General features: G+C 48.4%; 2 protein-coding genes across 4 annotated transcripts in view; one reads left to right on the top strand and one right to left on the bottom strand.

Annotated features, from left to right (window-relative positions):
- Nucleotides 1–14,229, top strand: part of LOC137304515 (adhesion G protein-coupled receptor E2-like) — a 55,415-nt gene extending 41,186 nt beyond the window's left edge. For all 3 annotated transcript variants that reach the window (XM_067973152.1, XM_067973151.1, XM_067973150.1), the window contains 6 exons: nt 204–424; nt 1,046–1,112; nt 6,188–6,279; nt 8,036–8,204; nt 9,900–9,989; nt 10,357–14,229. In XM_067973152.1, the coding sequence (XP_067829253.1) occupies nt 204–424; nt 1,046–1,112; nt 6,188–6,279; nt 8,036–8,204; nt 9,900–9,989; nt 10,357–10,389 (672 nt within the window). In that variant the 3' untranslated portion in view covers nt 10,390–14,229. The remainder of the gene's footprint in view (nt 1–203; nt 425–1,045; nt 1,113–6,187; nt 6,280–8,035; nt 8,205–9,899; nt 9,990–10,356) is intronic.
- Nucleotides 14,230–17,705: 3,476 nt separating this feature from the next.
- The window catches only part of LOC137304250 (adhesion G protein-coupled receptor E5-like), a 59,429-nt gene continuing 52,969 nt past the window's right edge, over nt 17,706–24,165 (bottom strand). Inside the window, exons 14-15 of the mRNA XM_067972804.1 lie at nt 21,111–21,191; nt 17,706–17,753 (exon numbers count right to left, since the gene is read on the bottom strand). Of these exons, the coding sequence (XP_067828905.1) occupies nt 17,706–17,753; nt 21,111–21,191 (129 nt within the window). The remainder of the gene's footprint in view (nt 17,754–21,110; nt 21,192–24,165) is intronic.

Genomic DNA, 24,165 nt, shown 5'->3' with positions numbered 1-24,165 from the left:
GCCTGATTACGCTCCTGTGAAGCGCCTTGGGACGTTTTACTACGTTAAAGGTGCTATATAAATGTGAGTAGTAGTAGTAGTAGTAGTAGTAGTAGTAGTTGTTGTTGTTGTTGTTCTTGATGCATGTTTGGTTTGGCTCGCTGCTCACCCCTACGATATGCTCACAAGGTTAATGAGCCTGCTCTCCTTTGCATCCCTTTCAGGTTGGTTGTGCAGTCATTGCCGGATTCCTGCATTACCTGTTCCTGGCGTGCTTTGCCTGGATGCTCCTGGAAGGCGTCCAGCTTTACTTCATGGTGGTGAAGGTCTTCAATGCAAAGAGCCTTCGACCAAAGTACATGTACCTGTTTGGCTATGGGTTTCCGCTGATTGTGGTTGCCGTTTCGGCTGCAGTTTATGCTCGGGGATACGGAACAGACAAGTAGTAAGTATGGAAAATGTGTGCCTTTCTTTCAGTGAACAGTACTATTAATTTAGAGCGTTAGATGAGTTTGTATCTGAGAGAAGATTGTTCCTCAACGTTCTCCATTTCTTGACGTTGCTGACTCTCGCTGGCTGTTGTCTTTTACCTCGTTCAAATGCTCCTGTGCTCCTTCTTCATGTGTGCCTTGATAGTGAGTGTGGGCACACACTATTCACCTTTGGACAGCCAAGCCCAACCAGCTCCTCACTCGACCTCCACACACCAGCTCTTTCCAGTTGGAGGGGGTGGGGACTCATTGAATGATGATCAGGAGAGAGAACCCTGGCTCAATTTTGGTAACCCCCTCTAGCCCAGGAACCAAATGTAGGGTCCCTGCTCCTGACTGCAATCCAGTGGCCGACAGTGGAAAATTGGATGAGGACAGAATCGAGCTGGGCAGTGATGCACCTGTTGTAGAATAGCAAGTCGGCACTTACTCTAGGCTCACACATAAGGGATGACCATTTAAGTAGAGCCAGCATCTGCAGGACAGGTGGAGAGAAAGCTGCATGTGTGTGGGGGAATGTAAAAATAACACACTGAGACTCTGGATACCAATAAATTCTTTTCCTTTTTTTCTAGTTGTTGGCTGGATTTGAAATCAGGATTTCTGTGGGCTTTCCTGGCTCCAGTCTGTATTATTATTCTGGTAAGTTTAGTTAAGGAAAACGCATGAAAACACAAAGAACGTTTGTTTGCATTTGTAGTTCTTCATAATGCCTCCGATTCCAAAACCCGTGCACTCCACCACCGAGAAGGACAAGGACAAGGTGCAAGGGAACACCATCACCTCCAAGTTATAGAATCATAGAATCATAGAAGTTACAACATGGAAACAGGCCCTTCGGCCCAACATGTCCATGTCGCCCAGTTTATACCACTAAGCTAGTCCCAATTGCCTGCACTTGGCCCATTTCCCTCTATACCCATCTTACTCATGTAACTGTCCAAATGCTTTTTAAAAGACAAAATTGTACTCGCCTCTACTACTGCCTCTGGCAGCTCATTCCAGACACTCATCGCCCTTTGAGTGAAAAAATTGCCCCTCTGGACCCTTTTGTATCTCTCCCCTCTCACCTTAAATCTATGCCCCCTTGTAATAGACTCCCCTACCTTTGGGAAAAGATTTTGACTATCGACCTTATCTATGCTCCTCATTATTTTATAGACTTCTATAAGATCACCCCTTAACCTCCTACTCTCCAGGGAAAAAAGTCCCAGTCTGTCTAACCTCTCCCTGTAAGTCAAACCATCAAGTCCCGGTAGCATCCTAGTAAATCTTTTCTGCACTCTTTCTAGTTTAATAATATCCTTTCTATAATAGGGTGACCAGAACTGTACACAGTATTCCAAGTGTGGCCTAACTAATGTCTTGTACAACTTCAACAAGACATCCCAACTCCTGCATTCAATGTTCTGACCAATGAAACCAAGCATGCCGAATGCCTTCTTCACCACCCTATCCACCTGTGACTCCACTTTCAAGGAGCTATGAACCTGTACTCCTAGATCTCTTTGTTCTATAACTCTCCCCAACGCCCTACCATTAACGGAGTAGGTCCTGGCCCGATTCGATCTACCAAAATGCATCACCTCACATTTATCTAACTTAAACTCCATCTGCCATTCATCGGCCCACTGGCCCAATTTATCAAGATCCCGTTGCAATCCTAGATAACCTTCTTCACTGTCCACAATGCCACCAATCTTGGTGTTATCTGCAAACTTACTAACCATGCCTCCTAAATTCTCATCCAAATCATTAATATAAATAACAAATAACAGCGGACCCAGCACCGATCCCTGAGGCACACCGCTGGACACAGGCATCCAGTTTGAAAAACAACCCTCTACAACCACCCTCTGTCTTCTGTCGTCAAGCCAATTTTGTATCCAATTGGCTACCTCACCTTGGATCCCATGAGATTTAACCTTATGTAACAACCTACCATGTGGTACCTTGTCAAAGGCTTTGCTGAAGTCCATGTAGACCACGTCTACTGCACAGCCCTCATCTATCCTCTTGGTTACCCCTTCAAAAAACTCAATCAAATTCGTGAGACATGATTTTCCTCTCACAAAACCATGCTGACTGTTCCTAATTAGTCCCTGCCTCTCCAAATGCCTGTAGATCCTGTCCCTCAGAATACCCTCTAACAACTTACCCACTACAGATGTCAGGCTCACCGGTCTGTAGTTCCCAGGCTTTTCCCTGCCGCCCTTCTTAAACAAAGGCACAACATTTGCTACCCTCCAATCTTCAGGCACCTCACCTGTAGCTGTTGATGATTCAAATATCTCTGCTAGGGGACCCGTAATTTCCTCCCTAACCTCCCATAACGTCCTGGGATACATTTCATCAGGTCCTGGAGATTTATCTACCTTGATGCGCGTTAAGACTTCCAGCACCTCCCTCTCTGTAATATGTACACTCCTCAAGACATCACTATTTATTTCCCCAAGTTCCCTAACATCCATGCCTTTCTCAACCGTAAATACCGATGTGAAATATTCATTCAGGATCTCACCCATTTCTTGTGGTTCCGCACATAGATGACCTTGTTGATCCTTAAGAGGCCCTACTCTCTCCCTAGTTACTCTTTTGCCCTTTATGTATTTGTAGAAGCTCTTTGGATTCTCCTTTGCCTGATCTGCCAAAGCAATCTCATGTCCCCTTTTTGCCCTCCTGATTTCTCTCTTAACTCTACTCCGGCAATCACTATACTCTTCAAGGGAGCCACTTGATCCCAGCTGCCAAAGCATGTCATATGCCTCCTTCTTCTTTTTGACTAGGGCCTCAATCTCCCGAGTCATCCAAGGTTCCCTACTTCTACCAGCCTTGCCCTTCACTTTATAAGGAATGTGCTTACCCTGAACCCTGGTTAACACACTTTTGAAAGCCTCCCACTTACCAGATGTCCCTTTGCCTGCCAACAGACTCTCCCAATCAACTTCTGAAAGTTCCTGTCTAATACCATCAAAATTGGCCTTTCCCCAATTTAGAATTATAACTTTTGAGCCAGACCTATCCTTCTCCATAGCTATCTTAAAACTAATGGAATTATGATCACTGGTCCCAAAGTGATCCCTCACTAACACTTCTGTCACCTGCCCTTCCTTATTTCCCAAGAGGAGGTCAAGTTTTGCCCCCTCTCTAGTCGGGCCATCCACATACTGAATGAGAAATTCCTCCTGAATACACTCAACAAATTTCTCTCCATCCAAGCCCTCCAAGTCCACACCATCCCGATTTGGAAATATATTAGCCGTTCCTTCATCGACGCTGGGTCAAAATCCTGGAACTCCCTCCCTAACAGCACTGTGGGAGAACCTTCACCACACGGACTGCAGCGGTTCAAGATGGCGGTTCACCACCACCTTCTCAAGGGGCAACTAGGGATGGGCAATAAATGCCGGCCTTGCCGGCGATGCCCAGAGAATGAATAAAGTAAATTCACGATGTGCTGGGCAGCTTCATTTCTGCTCGAAGGCTCTTTCATTTTTGCTTCACAAAAAAGAGATTACCTCGGGCATTGTGGGGGTGATATTCTCTTGCTGTCCGCCCTGCTCATGCTGGAACGCTAAGCAGTTAAAAGTTGAAGAAGAAATGTTCCACTCAATGCCCGCCTGACTTGATTTTCCAGCGGACTCAAGGTAGATGGGAGGCTTATTAAAATATTTAAGCCAGGATCGTATAATGGTTGAAGGACCCCCCCGCTGCAATTTCCAACTACCAATGGGATTAGTTGGTGACCGTTCTAACTAACAGCCCTTAATGGGTCTGGCTGAAGCCCCCACAACACTTTTAGAACGATTTTTTGTGGGGTCTGGAGAACCATGAACGTCCCGCCAGCACCTCAGAAAACTTCAGGCCCGCTGCTAGCTGTTCAGTGGCCCCCTCCCCCCAACCTTCTGGATTGCCTCCATCTTGGCACCTCGCAGGATCCTTCAGGTTGTCCGCACCGCCCCTGTTCCCCCCCCTCCCCACAATCCGACCCTGCCCTGCCCACTGTGGGGAGCTTGCTGAGCCTTGGCTGCTCGCCCAGAATATTTAGGTGAGGCCCCGACCGTGATAACGAAGAGGATTGAGAGAGCTGGAGCTGTCAACGGGGATTCGGAAGAAAGTGTAGGGCGGGGAGTCCGTTATTGAGGATGTCGGGTGGAAGGAGCAGGCGCGGAAGGAACAGCAGAGAGATAGAGACAGACCCAGAGAGAGAGAGAGAGGGACACCAAGGGAGAGAGAGTAAGGTCCAGAGCCGGAGAGAGGCCCAGAGTGGCCTCTCTTGCTCCAAGCTTTCTGTTTAGCTTTTCGAAGCTCCAGTGATAGAGCATGTGGCACATGAATGGCGATTGCACATTATCAGCAGATCAAAGGGGCCATTGTGTCCCTGATAAAGGGCTGGGGAAAATGGTTTATTGTTTGGGATGGGGAAGAATCAGTGAAGTCATTGGTTTTGGTGTTATTTAGTATAAATAAGGAGTTGGGCGTTTCAACAGGGTTTGTTATATGTGTCTGTACTCAAGTGAGAAAAGGTTTAATAAAACTCTTTCTCCTCCTCCAATCCCCTCCACTCTTTGAAGTAAGAAACAAATGGATATTACAATGGGGGGGGGGGGGTGGGGAGACATTAGGGCCTCTCTGGATGGATTAAAATGGGCCGAATAGCCATCCTCACCCATAATTAACTTGTGATCTTGCTGCTAGCAGTTTCATTGTGCTGGCAACCCTCAGCCACCTTAACCATATGCAAAGAAGTTGCAACCAAACTTGATCCTCTCCGTGCCCATATTCGACACTTAGTGACCCGGGCAGGGATTGAATCACAGGATGGAGCCAACATTGGTAAGGCCAAAATCACTGTCCATCCCTAATAACCCAGAGGAAGCAACTATAGGTTTTAAGAATCAACCACCTAGAACTGGATCATGTGTAGGTTCCCTGAAGGGCATGAGTGAACTAGTTGTTTTTTACGGCCATTCCTTTCCTCTGGTGCAAGCCCATAAATTATCAACTTTTAAAAATTTGTTCATGGGATGTGGGCGTCGCTGGCGAGGCCGGCATTTATTGCCCATCCCTAATTGCCCCTTGAGAAGGTGGTGGTGAGCCGCCTTCTTGAACCGCTGCAGTCCGTGTGGTGACGGTTCTCTCACAGTGCTGTTAGGTAGGGAGCTCCAGGATTTTGACCCAGCGACGATGAAGGAACGGCCGATATATTTCCAAGCCGGGATGGTGTGTGACTTGGAGGGGAACGCGCAGGTGGTGTTGTTCCCATGTGCCTGCTGCTCTTGTCCTTCTAGGTGGTAGAGGTCGCGGGTTTGGGAGGTGCTGTCGAAGAAGCCTTGGCGAGTTGCTGCAGTGCATCCTGTGGATGGTACACACTGCAGCCACAGTGCGCCGGTAGTGAAGGGAGTGAATGTTTAGGGTGGTGGATGGGGTGCTAATCAAGCGGGCTGCTTTGATTTCAACTCTCACAATGTGCTATCGTGGGATTTGAACTCATCACCTCTGGGTTGCTAATCCACTACACTACATTTAATGTAAATGTTCTGCATGACGGCAATATCTCATTAAACCTTTGATAAGATCTTCAAATAGAGCAAACTAAGGGCTAGGTGTAGCCATTTTCCAATGAGAGGTGCAAGCCCACAAAAGTTTTGACAGACAAAGTAACATGTTAAAATAAACCATTATCTATCTCAAAATATTCTATCTTTCTCTGGCAGGTCAATGGGGGTTTCTTTATTATTACTGTGTGGAAGCTAGTCGATAAGTTTTCAAGCCTTAATCCTGATATGGACCAGTTGAAGAAAATCAGGTGAGGAGATCTAACAGATGGAATGGCACCTTACATCCAGATTTTTGTCTTTATATAGATCCATACCTCAGGGGACCTCGCTTAATGGTTCAATTCCTGTTCCCATTAATTCCTATGTATATATATGGATCAAGTTGCTCATACTAACAGATCTTGCCGTTCTGATTTAGGATTTATCCATCAAGGAGAGAACAGTGCTAAGAACAGCCCTTTCCAAAACTTCAGGCCCCACCAAACTCAAACGAGGCAAACCGGCAACTAAGATATAAGTACAAAATGGGACTGAGCTGGCCTGGGTTCGATTGCCAGAGTTCGGGGAGAATACGTGACCCCAGGGCTGTAGGTTGGACGTGTGAAACGGCCAATCATTCTTAATTCTCCCATAGGGATATAGATAGGTTGAGTTAGTGGGCAAAATATTGGCAGATGGAGTATAATGTGGGAAAATGTGAACTTGTCAACTTTGGCAGGAGGAATAGAAAAGCAGTACATTATTTAAATGGAGAGAGATTGCAGAACTCTGAGGTACAGAGGGATCTGGGTGTCCCAGTACACAAATCACAAAAAGTTAGTATGCAGGTACAGCAAGTGATTAGGAAGGCAAATGGAATGTTGTCATTTATTGCAAGGGAAATGGAATATAAAAGTAGAGATGTTTTGCTGCAGTTGTACAGGGCATTGGTGAGACCACATCTAGAATATTGTGCGCAGTTTTTGTCTCCTTATTTAAGAAAGGACATAATTGCTTTGGAGACGGTTCAGAGAAGTTTCACTCGACTGATTCCTGGGATGAGGGGGTTTTCTTATGAGGAAAGGTTGGACAAGTTGGGCCTGTATACACTGGAGTTTAAAGAATGAGAGGTGATCTTATTGAAACTTATAAGATCCTGAGGGGACTTGAAGGGGTAGATGCTGAGAGGATGTTTCCCCTTGTGGGAGAGTCTAGAACTAGGGGCCACAGTTTAAAAATAAGGGGTCTCCCATTTAAGACGGAGATGAGGAGAAATTTTTTCTCTCAGAGGGTCGTGAGTCTGTGGAACTCCCTTCCCCAGAGAGCGGTGGAGGCAGGGGCATTGAATATTTTTAAGGCAGAGTTCGACAGATTCCTGATTAACAAGGGGGGTCAAAGGTTATAGTAGGTAGACGAGAAAGTAGGGTTGAGGTCACAATCAGATCAGCCATGATCTTATCAAATGGCAGAGCAGGCTCGAGGGGCCGAATGGCCTACTCCTGCTCTTAATTCGTATGATCATATGTAATGGTATCCAATGATATTTTGGAGGTCTGGCTTATGACCCTGGTGTTACAAGGAATCATCCACCTTGCATTTTACAGTTTGAAATGGACCACAAAATTCCTCAGTTTTGGGTTGGGGAAAGTAAAGATAACTCTGTTTTTTTTTTAGTTCGTTCTCGGGATGTGGGTATCACTGGCAAGGCCGGCATTTATTGCCCATCCCTAGTTGCCCCTTGAGAAGTTGGTGGTGGGCCTTCTTCTTGAGCCACTGCAGTCAGTGTGGCGAAGGTGCTCCCACAGTGCTGTTATGGCCGGGAGTTCCAGGATTTTGACCCAGCGGCGATGAATAATAAAGAAAAAAAACCTTCCACTGAATAAGATCCCAGAAGCACCGGGGGAGCTTTTACTGTGTTGTCAATGTGTGAGCTGCAGTGGGAGTGGGGCTCGCCAAACAGCTAGAACCCTACCGGCAGATTTTCAATTCAGTGCCCTCATGCCATGCCTCCTGTCTTTTTCTCAGGGCTTTTACCTTCACTGCCATCGCCCAGCTCTGCCTCCTGGGATGTACGTGGATATTTGGCATGTTGCACTTACGGAAGGAAACCATTGTCATGTCCTATATCTTCACTGTCATCAATAGCCTGCAGGGGGCGTACATCTTCATCCTGCACTGTCTCTTTAACAAGCAGGTAAGAGTATTATTATTGGGTACGGTAGCATAGTGGTTATGTTACTGGACTAGTAATCCAGAGTCATGAGTTCAAATCCTGCCACAGGCAGCTGGGGAATTTACAATTCAATTAAATAAATAAAAAACTAGCCATGAAACTACTGGATTGGCATTAAAAACCCATCTGGTTCACTAATGCCCTTTAGGGAAGGAAACCTGCCGTCCTTACCTGGTCTGGCCGATATGTGACTCCAGACCCACAGCAATGTGGTTGATTCTTAATCACCCTCTGAAATGGCCTAGTGGCTCATCCCCACTTTCTTCAAGGGAAATTAGGGATGGGCAATAAATGCTGGCCTTGCCAGTGATGCCCACATCCCATGAATGAATAAAAAAAAGTCTGAACCCATTGGGAGGATGAGTTGCTCCATTGGCCTTGTTACCTTCCTAAAATGACAAACCACAGAACAAAGTGGGGTGACATCCTTTGCATTCATTGAATGCTCCACTCCCAGGAACAGTGAAGGAGAAAGGGGGATGGAGACTTGTTCTGTCAGGTCTCGGGCCCTGCCTGATGTTGGCTTAGGACATCCCATAATGGACATTGCTGGGCTTGTAGTGGGAGAAAGACCAGTGTCAGCATGTTGATGAGGCAGGAGAAGGCCCTGCCTCCCCTGGCTACACCTAGGGGTGCCCATAATACCTACTGGTGGGAGCTTTGTGCTAAGAGCCTCCTCACATTGGGGGGCCTGGAAGCACCCTGCAGATCGGAACCACACGTTTGCCGAAAGCATTATGTAGTATTTTCCCTCCCACCCTGCCCCACAGCAATCTTCAGGCCTCGGAGCTGCAGTCACTCCCATCCTCACCCTGCCCCTCGTATCCCACCACAAGACCCTACTGTAGGAAGGGTCTGCATCAAGGGAATGTCCAGGCCAAGCAAATAGCCCGGGCCAGAAAAACTGGGTCCGCCCCTTCCCTCACAGGTGCAGTGCAAGTGCACCTCGGGTATGCTCCACCCACCTGGTGCTCAGCAGAAGCCTAGAGAGGAAAATCAGCCCCAATATTCTTTTAAATGGAGCTTGGAATTGGACTGCCAGCCAACGGGAGTCTACCCACCTCTGCAACGTTCTCTCCTTTTCTCATGCAGCCTCCCAAACCATGCCCAAGTGACCGTTCTTCATGTCTGAGCCTACGGCGGGCTATGCGCACGCAGACATGAAGAATGATGTGCCTATGTTGGGAGGTGTCACCAGTCGGTAGGCTATTCCACAATAGCGGGCATCATAGCCGACCACAATATCCATATACCTGCATATCTCAGATACCGGTGAGGGATAAATACTCTGGCTCATTTTAACCCTCACCATCCCATGGATATTAAGTACAATTGTAGGATCTGCCATCTCGATCCAGAACAGAGATTGGAGCTGGAACCTTCTTGGTCCGTGTGACCACTGCACCGTTAGTGTGGCCCTTTCACTCGCTGTCTAGAAGCTGGGATGACCCTTCCTCCTAATAATTATCCCTTGCCTTGTGGTTTAGCAGAACAAGGAAAGCAGCCAAGATCCCATCTCAGTCATCATCCCTTACCCAGGCAGGACGTAACTGGAGGCTCCAGAGATACTCGGGGCTCCGGATAGCCCCAGCAGTATGATCAGTGCCAGTGGTGTAGATAAAGCCATACAAACTCCATATTTTCCTTGTCTTACAGGTGAGGGACGAATATGCCAAGTTATTAGTGGGTGTTTGTCAAATGAAGAAAGCATCAAAGTATTCAGAGTTTTCAACCACTTCCACCCAGGTACGTACGTGATCAGATCCAGTCAGAGAGAAGGCTGCCCATGGCCAGCGGAGCATTACTTTAACCAGGCAGCACTCCTCAATCTATTGGCTCTTAGCCTGTCGCCCATGTCGGCTGTGGTCCAGTGGGTAGTGTGTTCGCCTCTGATGCAGAAGGTTGTGGATTCAAATCCCACTCCAAACATCTGTGCATGTAATCTAGGCTAACACCCCTGGGGGAGTGCCTGTGCTGTCTTTCAGATGAGATGTTAAACCAAGACCTCATCTGCCCTCACAGGCAGGCATAAAAGACCCCAAGGCGCTATTTTGATAAAAATTGTTAACCATTTCAGACAACTGATGTCCTTTATTTTTCCGCTTTCCTTCAGGGACTGAAAAGCACGCACGAGACCGGAATGTGAGTTAAAACACAGCGCCAATGCAGGGCTGCCTGGAGAACTGCTTGAATTTGTGCAATTGCGAGAGAGAGAGAGAGAGAGAGAGACGGCTTCGCACTGACTCACTCTGCTTGGGACTGCCACCGGCCTCTCCGCCGGGACTTTGCTCCATTCCTGCCGCCCGTTCTTTCTGCCGTCTCTCTGTGTAAATGCAGAACGAGCTTCAGAAGAAAGAGAAAAAGCAAAGCATTTCGCCACCAAAGTTGGAATGTCCTAATCCACTCGAGCGATATCTAGCTCACTGCTTCTAATGAGCGTGTCTGTAGCATGAACTCGTACAATAACACACAATAACTACAGTATGGGTACTAGATGGTACAGCCGATTAGATGGTGCCCTTTCACCTCAAGGTCCTAGGTTCATATCCAGTCCAAGCTGATGGTCTTCTGCTGGATTAGGGCTCCCATATGAAATGAGTCTGGGCAGTCTCCATCTAGTCTCTAATAGCCACATTGGCCTCAGGACGATTGTCCCACTCACTGCTTCTTTGGGGGCTGGCATCAGATGTGTTGTTGGGACAGAGCGAAGGGGAACTTTGCAGAGCGATGGGCGGTATCTGACCCATGCTTGATGCAAGCATCTGAAATAGAAAGTTCTCCATTCCCCACTGGTTACCTCCCTCACTTCTAAATAAGATAACTGTTACCCGCTTCTCTCCTGTTTCCCCGTTCCATTTGTTGTGCCACATCTCAAGTGCTTTGGAATTCCGTCTGGAAGACGGGAGACTGGTGAAGGGTGAATAAAGGGGGTCAGTACCAACCCTGCCCTTCCACCGGTTGTTAAATCCTGAACCAGACAGGGGCTGGTCAGGGTACGAGGATGAGGTGGCATCTTAAGTTCTGTGGATTGATTTTGCTGCTGTTGAAAATTCACCAAAAACCTTAATAATTTGTACCCGTTCACCATGAGGTATTGGTGTGAGCGGGAAAAGAAAATGTAGTTTTGTTTTTTGTTAACAGAGTTTTTTTGGTGTTTGATTTACTTCCTAGAATTTGTCCAGACTGATCATTCGAAATATGGGCTGTCCAATCCAAAATTGGGCAGACAACCTGCTAACCAAGACTCCAGTATCAGCACTGAAGTGTATGTAGGTTGGATTGTGCGATGGGGACAGTTAGTGCAGAACTTGAGGGACAACCAGCAGTCACCTCGGTGTCACCCTGAGAGTCTTGGCCATCGTCACCGTTAGCAACGCACCGGATGGATGGGAAACCAACATGGCTGAATGGCACTGGAGACTGGAAAGTCATAGCCTCTCCTCATGGTGCAGGGATGGAACTATTCCCTGATACAAAATGTGCTACCCACCTCCCCTCCTCCTCCCCACTCCCTTTACCCAACTGGCACTGAGTGCTGTGTTACATTGAGGTGATGCAGAGGCTGAACCTAATCACGTTGAAAGTTATATTATTGGATCAAGCCAACTGCAGTGTAAGCTGACAGATCGTTTAGTGTGTCTGCGTGTGTGTATGTAAGGCAGATATGTGTGTGTGTATATATATGTATATATATATATGTTACAACATTATAGTGAACTCAGTTTATATGCAATAATGCGGGAGGGCCAATTGTGATTCTGCAGTCCATAGCTGTACTGGGTTCAACGACCTCAATGCAGTTTAGCTTAACCTATAAGTCACTGAAATAGCAGCACAGCCAGTTGATGAAAAGGAGGGGTTCACAGAATGTACAGAGAACTCAACTGCTTCCAATGCAAGTCCATCCCAATCCCTTGGGAGTAACAGCAGGTCCAGGGGAGTGAGACGCTCTTCTGACTGGCTGTTTTGGTTGCCAATGAAGCAGGAGGACTTGCAAAGTCACTGCTCCCTCTGTTAAGTGTGCGTGTCTCTTGGATGTTCAGGCATGGCCCTTCCGCACTCGCAGGAGTCTGATGACCGCCTATTGCCCAAGCTCGCACTTGGAAGAAAGGCAACTTGGACGAGGTATTGAACGGGGAACGACTGATGCCCTGATGATCATAACCCCACCCGGAGACAGCACCTTCGGGAGAGGTGGAGGGGAGAAAGTGGCAAGAAAGAAATTCTAGGTTTAGCTGAGTGTGATGTTTCAGAGAAAACAGAACACCCAAGTGAAAGGCCGAGACTCAGAGTGCAGGTCAACACCAAGGGTTGGAGAGAAAGGGTCACAATTCATCAAATGGTGGTTCGGTGTCATGAAACTTGGGTTTTAGATTGTATGACTGAGGGAGGAAGATCTATAGCGGTGAGGCATGGAGTTAGAGTAGAAGATGGTGTGGATATAGGGGTCCAGGAGAAAGAACTGCACCAACAATAACCCGACTTCAGCCCCATTTATTAAGAAACTCTCCACCTTTCTTTGTACAGATCCAAAGCAAAGCATGAAAAATATCACAGGTCGCTAGGGCACGGAAGGGCTACCAATGGTCTTATCACACATCTACTCGAGCCAGACGATTAATTATTTCCTCTGAACGGTAGATCAGCACTGGAAGGGCAGGCGAGGCGTGCTGGGATGGACGGTTAGGGAAGATTAGGGCGAGGAATTGGAAAAGGAGGATCTTAAAGTTGAAGCACTGGGGGTGAGGGAGCCAGCGAGGGTCGGTGAGGACAGGGCTGGTCTTTGTGTGGAATGAGTTGGAGCTTGTCGGGTGGGGGTGGGGCGGAGAACAGAAGTGTGAGGAGAGTGGATGAGTTGAGGTACGGATCAGCCATGATCTAAAAGACTGGCCGAGCAGGCTCGAGGGGCTGAATGGCCTCTTCCTGTTCCTACGTTCCTAACAATCGAGCCTTGAGGTGACAGTGGTGACTGCTGTCCCCTTAAGGGTTGAGGTGAATTAGAACGGCAGAGAAGGCAAGTCTAGCGTGAACTTTTGCCTCTTTTCTTGACATTGGTTGGAGGCAGAACAAAGTGACAAGGGGACACCTGTGGCCTACAAAGACCACACCCCATTTTTCTCTACCAGTCAATCATTATTGGTCCATTGGCGAGCCAATAAGAAGGAAGCCTGCATTTCCCATTGACAATGACAGCTTCTGATTGGCCCTGGGCCACCATCGGAGGCAGAGAGTCCATTCCTTTATGTTGATGATGTGTTTGGTGCAGCAACGGCACTGAATGGTCAGTGCCAGCAGAAGAGTGCCAGTACCTAGCCCAGGAACCTGGCAACAAGCCAGAGTCCAACCTGGTCTGACTGGGATGGTCTGAACCAGGACTGGTATAAAAATTCCACAGCAGAAGAATGCCCAACACTTTGACAGCACCTCCCAAACCCATGACCTCCACCACCTCGAAGGACAAGGGCAGCAGGTGCATGGGAACACCACCACCCCCAGGTTCCCCTCCGAGTCGCACACCATCCCGACTTGGACATATATCGGCCGTTCCTTCATCGTCGTTGGGTTAAGATCCTGGGACTCCCGACCTAATGGGGTATGGTCTTTGTGGGAGCACCTTCACCACACAGGACTGCAGCGGTTCAAGAAACAGGCCCGTCACCACCTTCTCAAGGGGCAACTAGGGATGGGCAATAAATGCTGGCCTTGCCAGCGATGCCCACGCCCCGAGAACGAATTAAAAAAAACACAGCCAACCCAACTCTTTAGCCATTGAGGAATGCAACTGTGCCCTAGGCCCGCAGTTTGCCAGGAGTCTGCTGGAGCTTACACAGATACAGTTTGTCCATCGCAATAAAGACCAAAAAAGGAACATTCTGCCAAGGTATTGATGGTGGGACTGCTTGTATTTTGTTACAATACGCTCTCATGTAGAAATGTAAAACTTTTTTGAAAGTGTAATGCTATTTATAAAAAAAACACACACAGATTACTGACTCCTGTTTATATATTTATATCACGACGTTTGTATATGTTTATGAACTGGTACTGGGCCTTAGAAACAATTTTAACCGAACGCCTCCCGATGGGCAGGGGGCGGGTTTGGGTTAGATACCCATTTTACAGTCTGAGCGAGCGGGTTTGTTTGAGACGGGGCATCTGACCCCAACAAGCCTCCGTTCAGGCGGGTTAGGCTAAACCCGGGGGCGAGAGGGTAACACGATCCTGCAAATAGGGTTGGGGGAGGCGGGAAGGGGAACGGGGCTGCCCCCCCTGCGTTTGGCCGCTTGAGGATTGCACGTCGGAGGGGAAGCTGTAGCGCGGAGAGCAATGAGCTGAGGGAAGTTTGGATTAAGGAACGTTTGTTGTTCATTTTCAGTGACGAATGTATTTTATTTTTAACTGCTGCGATTTGCATCCTCTTGTATCTCTCGTCGCTGAACGCTGCTGCCTCATCTTCTCACCAGTTTCCTTTCGGATAAAAGAAAGAGCAGGTCCTTGGCTCGATCCCTCCTCCTTTATTCCAGGGTGACGTTCGCAGGCGGTGCATTTCTCGTACGAGCGTCTCACGCGCCCGTACTGAATAAAAGGGGTCCATTTTAAACTCGCCGGGACCGGGGGAGAGCAGAGACGGGGCAGCAACAGCCTCGAAGTGGGGTTGGTAGATTTAAACCCCCCACCCCCTTCCCCGTGAACATCCGCCGATCGGCCCGCTGCCACTTTCAGAGGCGGGGGAGGGGGCGGTCTACCATCGGGCGTCCGAAGCACCTGCCTGTTTCGGTTGGTAGGCTCCATTTTAGTCTGCAACTCGGGGTACCGTGGAGTACAGGGGACCCCGGCCGTCATTTTAAGATAGAACCGGTTGGAGCATGCTCTGTGCGCTCTCCGAGCGGTTTCACTGGCAACAGGACCGAAGAGGCCCCGGGCCTACTATAATTGGGCCAATTGGAGGGGGTGGGGGGGCAGGGAGTGCTTGATGGGACAGTGTAGAGGGAGCTTTACTCTGTATCTAACCCATGCTGTACCTGCCCTGGGAGTGTTTGATGGGACAGTGTAGAGGGAGCTTTACTCTGTATCTAACCCGTGCTGTATCTGCTCTGGGAGTGTTTGATGGGACAGTGTAGAGGGAGCTTTACTCTGTATCTAACCCGTGCTGTATCTGCTCTGGGAGTGTTTGATGGGACAGTGTAGAGGGAGCTTTACTCTGTATCTAACCCGTGCTGTATCTGCTCTGGGAGTGTTTGATGGGACAGTGTAGAGGGAGCTTTACTCTGTATCTAACCCGTGCTGTATCTGCTCTGGGAGTGTTTGATGGGACAGTGTAGAGGGAGCTTTACTCTGTATCTAACCCGTGCTGTATCTGCTCTGGGAGTGTTTGATGGGACAGTGTAGAGGGAGCCTTACTCTGTATCTAACCCATGCTGTACCTGCCTTGGGAGTGTTTGATGGGACAGTGTAGAGGGAGCTTTACTCTGTATCTAACCCGTGCTGTACCTGCCTTGGGAGTGTTTGATGGGACAGTGTAGAGGGAGCTTTACTCTGTATCTAACCCATGCTGTACCTGCCTTGGGAGTGTTTGATGGGACAGTGTAGAGGGAGCTTTACTCTGTATCTAACCCGTGCTGTACCTGCTCTGGGAGTGTTTGATGGGACAGTGTAGAGGGAGCTATCTATTCATGCAAAGCTGTGATATCTCAATGTTAATTCCATGGGCTACTTCAAATCAGACACGCAAGGCAGCCGCTCTTTAAGAACAAGTACTTTTTATTATTGCACTTGTCACCCACCCAGCTCCCAGTCAAACTTTATCCCCAGAATACAATCTGCTATTACTTGTGCAGCCACTAGATGGCAATGACTCTCACCCGCTTTTGGACACCAAAACAGAAAGGACTTTTATTACCGGCTTAAAAAAACGGGTTTGTTCGAATGTTTCCAGTTTTGATTTTTACCAGGAGCAAATCAGGGTAGAAAAACGTAGAGCCCAAAAAACTAGGGTAAATTTGAAGAAAATCAGTAAAGATCAGTTTTTATTTTAAACGCCACTAAACCTCAAAGCAAGCAAGAGAATAACAGGCGCAATTATGTTAAATGACAATTATTTACACAAGTCACAAACATGACCCTGAAAGGCCTCAATATCAGTTCAAAAAAGTAATAATGCAATATAAATATCCAAGACCACACTATCCTTAAAAATTAAAGCAAGAGTACACAATGAAATATTAATATTCAAATCATTAATATGTTTAACCTGAGAAGTTAACCCATTAACTATTGAGAAACAAAACTTACAAATATAACTACATTATTGAAAGATTCATGTACATCTTTATACCATTAATAACCAGTTGTCATAATAATCGTGCATTTTCTGTCCACAAACATTACTTTCCATTGTCACAACTTTTCGTCACGGTTTACCATTCTAAATTGCTATGTCAACATTTCCCATTCAATTTTGTCATGTCAACTGTCATGACGAATTTGCAGACTCTGGCCACTAGGTAGCTCTGTGTGAGCAAGGTGGGGGGTCCCTTGCTTCTACTTGTCGGGGAGTCCAAAACTAGGGGCCGTAAATATAAGGTAGTCACCAATAAATCCAACGAGGAATTCAGGAGAAACTTCTTTACCCAGAGAGTGATTGGAATGTGGAACTCGCTACCACATGGAGCAGTCGAGGCGAATAGCACGGATACGGTTAAGGGGAAGCTGGATAAGCAGATGAGGGAGAAAGGAATAGAAGGATATGCTGATAGGGTGAGATGAAGTAGGGTGGGAGGAGGCTCGTGTGGAGCATAAACACCGGCATGGACCTGTTGGGCCGAATGGCCTGTTTCTATGCTGTACATTCTACGTAATTCTATATAAAAAACTCCGTTGCCATCTCGTATAAAAAAAACATATGTTCATCAATTGACCACAGGTAATATATTTCTACAGCCTATTTTATTAAATACAGTCACCAAGTAGTGAAACATAGGAAAAGGAGGAGGGCATTCAGCCTCCACGGGCCTGCTCTGCCATTCAATTAGATCATGGCTGATCTGCACCTCAACTCCATTTATCGTGATGCGTGTTTGTTGATCACTACAATGGGCCTCGCTATCCTTGAGGTAGCAAGGAGTTAAATCAGGCTAGCTTCTGAATGACTACCATCAGTGATTCCTGCTGAACTTGTGTGTGGGCATTGGGTATGGACAGGATCTGGCTCTGCTGTGATGCCCTTTATAAGAACATTAGGAACAGGGGGAGGCCATTCAGCCCCACGAGCCTGTTCCACCATCCATTAGATCATGGCTGATCAGGACTCCCCGTCTTCGCTACGTGTCCCTTGATGCCTTTATCCAACAAAGAAATCTCTCGATTTCGGTCTTAAAAGCTCCAATCGTCCCCAAGCATCCAAAACCTTTTGGGGGAGAGAATTCCACATTTCCATTACCCTTTGTGTGAAGAAGCTCTTCCTCATTTCTTGGAGACTCCAGAGCAATCCTGGAGGGTTGGCAACCCTAACTGTGCGATAAGAATGAGCTCAAAACTTAGCTTCAGTTCAGGCCTGGAGATATTTGGATTTTTTTTTCGTGTTAACTTGTATTGTCAAAGGGAAAACAGTCCTATGTTGACACCAGGCCTTGCCAGTAATGGTTTGAGGAGCGGGGTTGGGGGGGGAGAGGGAGGGGCAGTGGGTTGAGGCCGGGATCTCATGAGCTCAGAGAGATCGAACTCAACTAGGCCCCAATATCCTGGGAGACCTGTCGCTCCTTGCACTGCCGTTGTGGGCTGCGTTGCCTGCAGCACAGCTGTCCAAACTACGATCAGGAAGCCAAATGTGGCTCACGAGCTCTGGCAATGCAGCCTGTAAAACCCCCCGGTTGTATCAGTCCCCATGTATTTTGTCACCCAAAGTCTGCAGAAACATGTAAACCATCAAAAAATAAATAAAACACACGTAGTAAAGAAACAGGCAAGATTGTCGAAGGCTGAGAGTGTCGCATCATTTCTAAAATAAAATCTTGGGATGTGGGCATCGCTGACAAGGCCGGCATTTATTGCCCATCCCTAGTTGACCTGAGAAGGCGGTGGTGGGCCTTCTTCTTGAACCAGTGGTAGCAGTTAGTTATAACTGAGGGATTTGCTCGGCCATTTCGGGGAGAAGTTACGAGTCGACCACGTTGGTGTGGGATTGGAGTCAGGTATAGGCCCAGGACGGCAGGTTTCCTTCCCTAAAGGGCATTAGTGAACCAGTTGGGCTTCTACCACAATCCAACAGCATCATGGTCACTTTTACTGGTGCCAGCTTTTCTTGGGGTTGTATTCTCTCGAGTTTCGAAGGTTAAGGGGTGATCTGATCGAAGTTTATAAGATATTAAGGGGAACGGATAGGGTGGATAGAGAGAAACTATTTCCGCTGGTTGGGGATTCTAGGAGTAGGGGGCACAGTCTAAAAATTAGAGCCAGACTTTTCAGGAGTGAGATTAGAAAACATTTCTACACACAAAGGGTTGTCGAAGTTTGGAACTCTCTTCCGCAAACGGCAATTGATACTAGCTCAATTGCTAAATTTAAATCTGAGATAGATAGCTTTTTGGCAACCAAAGGTATTAAGGGATATGGGCCAAAGGCAGGTATATGGAGTTAGATCACAGATCAGCCATGATCTTATCAAATGGCGGAGCAGGCACGAGGGACTGAATGGCCTACCCCTGTTCCTATGTTCCTATGTCCAGATTTTTTTGTTTTGGAACTGAATTCAAATTCTCAAAATGCCCTGGTGGGATTTCTGGATTATTAGTCTGAAGGAAATTGAAGATCGCTGGGGGTAACTTTAACTTCTGGTGATAGTGTTACATCATACATCTCTCCTGATTTTCCATTCCATTGTAGGCAACAGAAAGGAATATTTGAGGGGAGATGTCCAACGGGCCGGTGATCTGATAGCGTCCGTTTTCCCCTATCGCCCAAAATCACAATGACCCCTGTTGAGCGGGATGGTCAGTGAAGGGGTGGATAGGATCAGCTGATGGGTGGAGACGGCCATTGAAGGGAAGAGGGGAGGGGCCTGAGTGAATGGAAGAAAAGAGTCAGCCATCAGTCACGGCACAGACGGAGCAATGGGGGAGGAAAGGAGACAGACTCAGATAAAACCCCACCTCATTGCGCGTTACATATGTCCAGTGAGATTGTAAAAGCTCCCAACGCAAGAGAAAAGCGAAATGACTGAGAGCAGCTCAGTCTCTGAACTGTATTGCTCTTTGCTTTCGATCTTGCCATGTGTATTTCTTACAGGCTTTGCCATCCCTGAAATCAAACAGACATGCATATATATCAGTGATAAGATTGCTAGTGTCCTCGATAACCTTTCAATCCTCTGCACTCCTACAGTTCACCATAAGGCAGTGAGGTCACTTCCCGTGCTTAGTCGATCATATTATGGATCCCGTTTGCTTGGTGCCAATAATCAATAGATCATCTTTAAATCAATTTGCTTTTGCGTTGCGTCAACAAAGTTGCTTCGGCCATCGTGGTGAGATGTGGGATCGCTTTTGTTTTTGTTCATTCTCGGGAGGTGGGCATCGCTGGTAAAGCTGGCATTTGCTGCCCATTCCTTTAGTACAACTGAGTGTCTCACTAGACCCCAACAGAGGGCAGTTAAGAGTCAACCACATTGGTGTGGGACTGGAGTCAGAAACAGGCCCAAGCCGGGAATGGACGGCAGGTTTCCTTCCCGAAGCCGAGAAGCAAATCAACTGGAAAACCTGGGCCTCACCCCCTTGTCGCCGCCATCTGCACAGGGTGGGCAGGGAAGGAAGGGCCAGTAGTGCCCCCAGCAAGGAGGGGGAGAGAGATGCAGGTCGAGCGGTGAGACAGAGTTAGGGATCGCCAGAGCATTCTCCAATGTTATCCCACCTGATCCCGGCCGGGATTCGCAGAGAATAATTCTGCCCATTATTACCTCTGACTGACCAGGAGCAATTCCGCAGGGGGGGGTTTCACCAGTGTATATAAATCCGTTTGCACATTGTGCTAATTATACTGGGTTCTGGTTTATTCGTGTTCATTGGTTCCCGGCAGTGTCTCCTCATCAACAGAAGGGGAGCGAGAGAGAAACTGAAGTGGAGAAATGACCATTTTTGCAGCGATCCCCTTCAAGTGACCAACGCAAGATGAGATTTCAGCCAGTAACTGCCCCTTCCTCCAGACACACTGACCCTCCCTCCCAAAACACTGCCCCTCCCTCCCAACACACTGCCCCTTCCTCCAAACACACTGACCCTCCCTCCCAAAACACAGCCCCTCCCTCCCAACACACAGCCCCTCCCTCCCAACACACAGCCCCTCCCTCCCAAAACCCAGCCCCTCCCTCCCAACGCACTGCCCCTCCCTCCCAACACACAGCCCCTCCCTCCCAAAACCCAGCCCCTCCCTCCCAACGCACTGCCCCTCCCTCCCAACGCACTGCCCCTCCCTCCCAACGCACTGCCCCTCCCTCCCAACGCACAGCCCCTCCCTCCCAACACACAGCCCCTCCCTCCCAAAACCCAGCCCCTCCCTCCCAACACACTGCCCCTCCCTCCCAACGCACTGCCCCTCCCTCCCAACACACTGCCCCTCCCTTCAAACACACTGACCCTCCCTCCCAACACAAAGCCCCTCCCTCCCAACACACTGCCCCTCCCTCCCAACACACAGCCCCTCCCTCCCAACACACTGCCCCTCCCTCCCAACACACTGCCCCTCCCTCCCAACACACTGCCCCTCCCTCCCAACACACAGCCCCTCCCTCCCAACACACTGCCCCTCCCTCCCAACACACTGCCCCGCCCTCTCCCCCTCTCACTGACTCCAATGTTATTGACCCTTGACCCTTACCTTCCAAGAAGTCCCTTGGCCGGTGTCTCCTGTCGTTCTTCTGGAGATCTTCCGTAACGTGTTCATAAACTCATTACGTACCTGTCAGAACATAAAGGGACGTTCCAAGTGCCAGTACTAAATGAGCCTAATTCCACTGCAGCCGCTCCCTTTTCGGGCAAGCCTGCTGCAGTAAAGTTCCAATCGATGCCTGTTTGTCTCCTGGTGAAAGGAGCATTCAGCTCCCAGCCCCACACCCCCAGTGTTCTCCCGTCCCCTGCTGGCTGCTTGTGTTGGGTCAGAACCAGAAAATTCTCCCGGAGGGGCTGGGCCACATTTGGCCTCAGTGTCGCCGGGTTAAAAAGCAAACAGGGCTCCAGCTCCTGATCGCCACCCAATGGCTCCTGCTGGACACTGCAAGTGTGTGGGCATCGGGCGAGGACAGGATGTGAACTTGATGAACGTCCAGCCTAGACTTAGACATGAAGGATGGCCACTTGCAATCATACCGGGCAAGAGATCGTACTATCAGTGGGGGGGATGAGGGAGAGTTGAGGCATTTCTATAGCGCCTTTCACAACCTCAGGATGTCCCAAAGTGCTTTACAGCCAATGAAGTACTTTTGGAGTGTAGTCACTGTTCCACAAACAGCAATGTGATAATGACCAGATTTAGTGATGTTGGTTGAGGGATAAATATTGGGCAGGACACCGGGGAGAGCTCCCCCGCTCTTCTTCAAAATAGTGCCCTTGGACCTTTTACATCCACCTGAGAAGGTAGACAGGGCCTTGGTTTAACATCTCATCCAAAAGACAGTACCTACCGACAGTGCAGCACTCCCTCAGTACTGCACTGAAGTGTCAGCCTGGATTATGTGCTCAAGTCTCTGGAGTGGGACTTGAACCCACGACCTTCTGACTCAGAGGCGAGAGCGCCACCCACTGAGGCACGACATAAGCTGTGACGTCTTCCATGGTTGAATAACCAACGCACCGTCCAGGTTCACGCGCACACGTGAATAACGGGCCCATCGGGGGCTAGGTACCAGAAGGACTTACCCCCGCTTGTGGTACTGGACACCAGCAAGAGCGACATGAGGAGAAACCATTGTAGGAGATGTGCCGACTGCTTTGGCACGAGTGGGAATTGAAGCATGCCAGGGTAGTGCCCTGGAGGAGAGGTGTTGGAGGGGGATGGTGTGATTGAAAATATTGAAGGTCAAGGAGGAATGGAATTTTGCTGCAGGCTTTGACTTGGGAGGTCTCAATGTGGTGGACTGGACCGAAAGGATTCCAATAGGGATTAGTAGGCATGGTGGTGGGTGGCAATGGCACATTCTAGCACCTTAGAGATGGGGTAATTAGAGAGGATGGAGGGCTTGGAGGGCAACTTTTTAAGAAGGGCTTGATGATGGCAGTGTCTGAGGAAAGAAGAAATATGCTGCACTCGTGCATAGGGGGCGCTGCTCTGAGCTTGGGACTCAGAGACATTGTTGGAAAGAAAGGTGTCCATTTCTATAGCGGATATTCCAAAGCGCTTTACAGCCAATGAGGTGCTTTTGAAGTGTAGTCACTGTTGTATTATGGGAAACGCAGCAATCAAATTGCGCACAGCAAGATCCCACAAACAGCAAGTGATATTGACCAAATAATCTGTTTTTTAGTGATGTTGGTTGAGGGATGAATATTGACCAGGACATTGGGGGGAACTCCACTGCTCTTCATCAAAATAGCACCCTGGGGTCTTTTACGTCCAACCAAGAGCGCAGACGGGTCCTCGGTTTAACGTCTCATCCAAAAGACGGTACCTCTAACAGTGCAGCACCCCTTCAGTACTGCACTGGAATATCAACCAAGATTTTGTTCTCAAGTCATTGGAATGATACTTGAACTCACAACCTTCTGACTCAGAGGCAAGACTGCTACCATTGAGTCATATTTTTTTTATTCGTTCATGGGATGTGGGCGTCGCAGGCAAGGCCAGCATTTATTGCCCATCCCTAATTGCCCTTGAGAAGGTGGTGGTGAGCCACCTTCTTGAACCGTTGCAGTCCGTGTGGTGAAGGTTCTCCCACAGTGCTGTTAGGAAGGGAGTTCCAGGATTTTGACCCAGCGACGATGAAGGAATGGCGATATATTTCCGAGTCGGGATGGTGTGTGACTTGGAGGGGAACGTGTAGGTGGTGTTGTTCCCATGTGCCTGCTGCCTTTGTCCTTCTAGGTGGAAAACGTCATGGGTTTAGGAGGTGCTGTCGAAGAAGCCTTGGCGAGTTGCTGTAGTGCATCCTGTAGATGGTGCACACTGCAGCCACAGTGCGCCAGTGATGAAGGGAGTGAATATTTAAGGTGGTGGATGGGGTGCCAATCAAACGTCATAGCTGACAGCTTTATGCTGAAGTTTCATTCTGCATCTAAATATGCTGTTCCAGACACTTGGTGCCCTCAATGGGAAAGTGTCCCATTCCCGGCCCCAACATCCCTTACCTTGATAAGCACGGAAGGAATAACTCCACCATCCTTCCCTCCCAGAGGGGAGTCACGCCCTCGGGCAGTGTGGGTTGGAGAATTGGGGCTACAGTGGTTGTAGCCCTGTCTCTGACTCAAGCTCTCCCCCAGCGTGCTCCCTGCCGGGAGTACAGCATCACAAAACCACCGCTGAAGTTCACACACACAGACAAAAGGAACACCGAAATTTAGGTATAGCAAGCAATTAGGTAGGCAAATGTTATGTTGGCCTTTATTGCAAGGGGGTTGGAGTATAAGAGTAAGGAGGTCTTGCTGCAATTATCTGGGCTCTGGTGAGACCATATCTAGAGTACTGTGTACAGTTTTGGTCTCCTTACCTAAGGAAGGATATACCTGCCTTAGAGGGGGTGCAATGAAGGTTCACTAGATTGATTCCTGGGATAAGAGGGTTGTCCTATGAGGAGATATTGAGTAGAATGGGCCTATTTTCTCTGGAGTTTACAAGAATGAGAGGTGATCTCATTGAACCGTTTAAAATTCTTAGAGGGCTGATGAGGGTAGATGCTGAGATGCTGTTTCCCATGACTGGAGAGTCTAGAACTAGGGGGCGT

This window comes from Heptranchias perlo, chromosome 37 (assembly GCF_035084215.1).
Source record: "Heptranchias perlo isolate sHepPer1 chromosome 37, sHepPer1.hap1, whole genome shotgun sequence".
NCBI classification, from domain to species: Eukaryota; Metazoa; Chordata; class Chondrichthyes; order Hexanchiformes; family Hexanchidae; genus Heptranchias; species Heptranchias perlo.
This window is presented reverse-complemented; position numbering and strand designations above follow the sequence as displayed.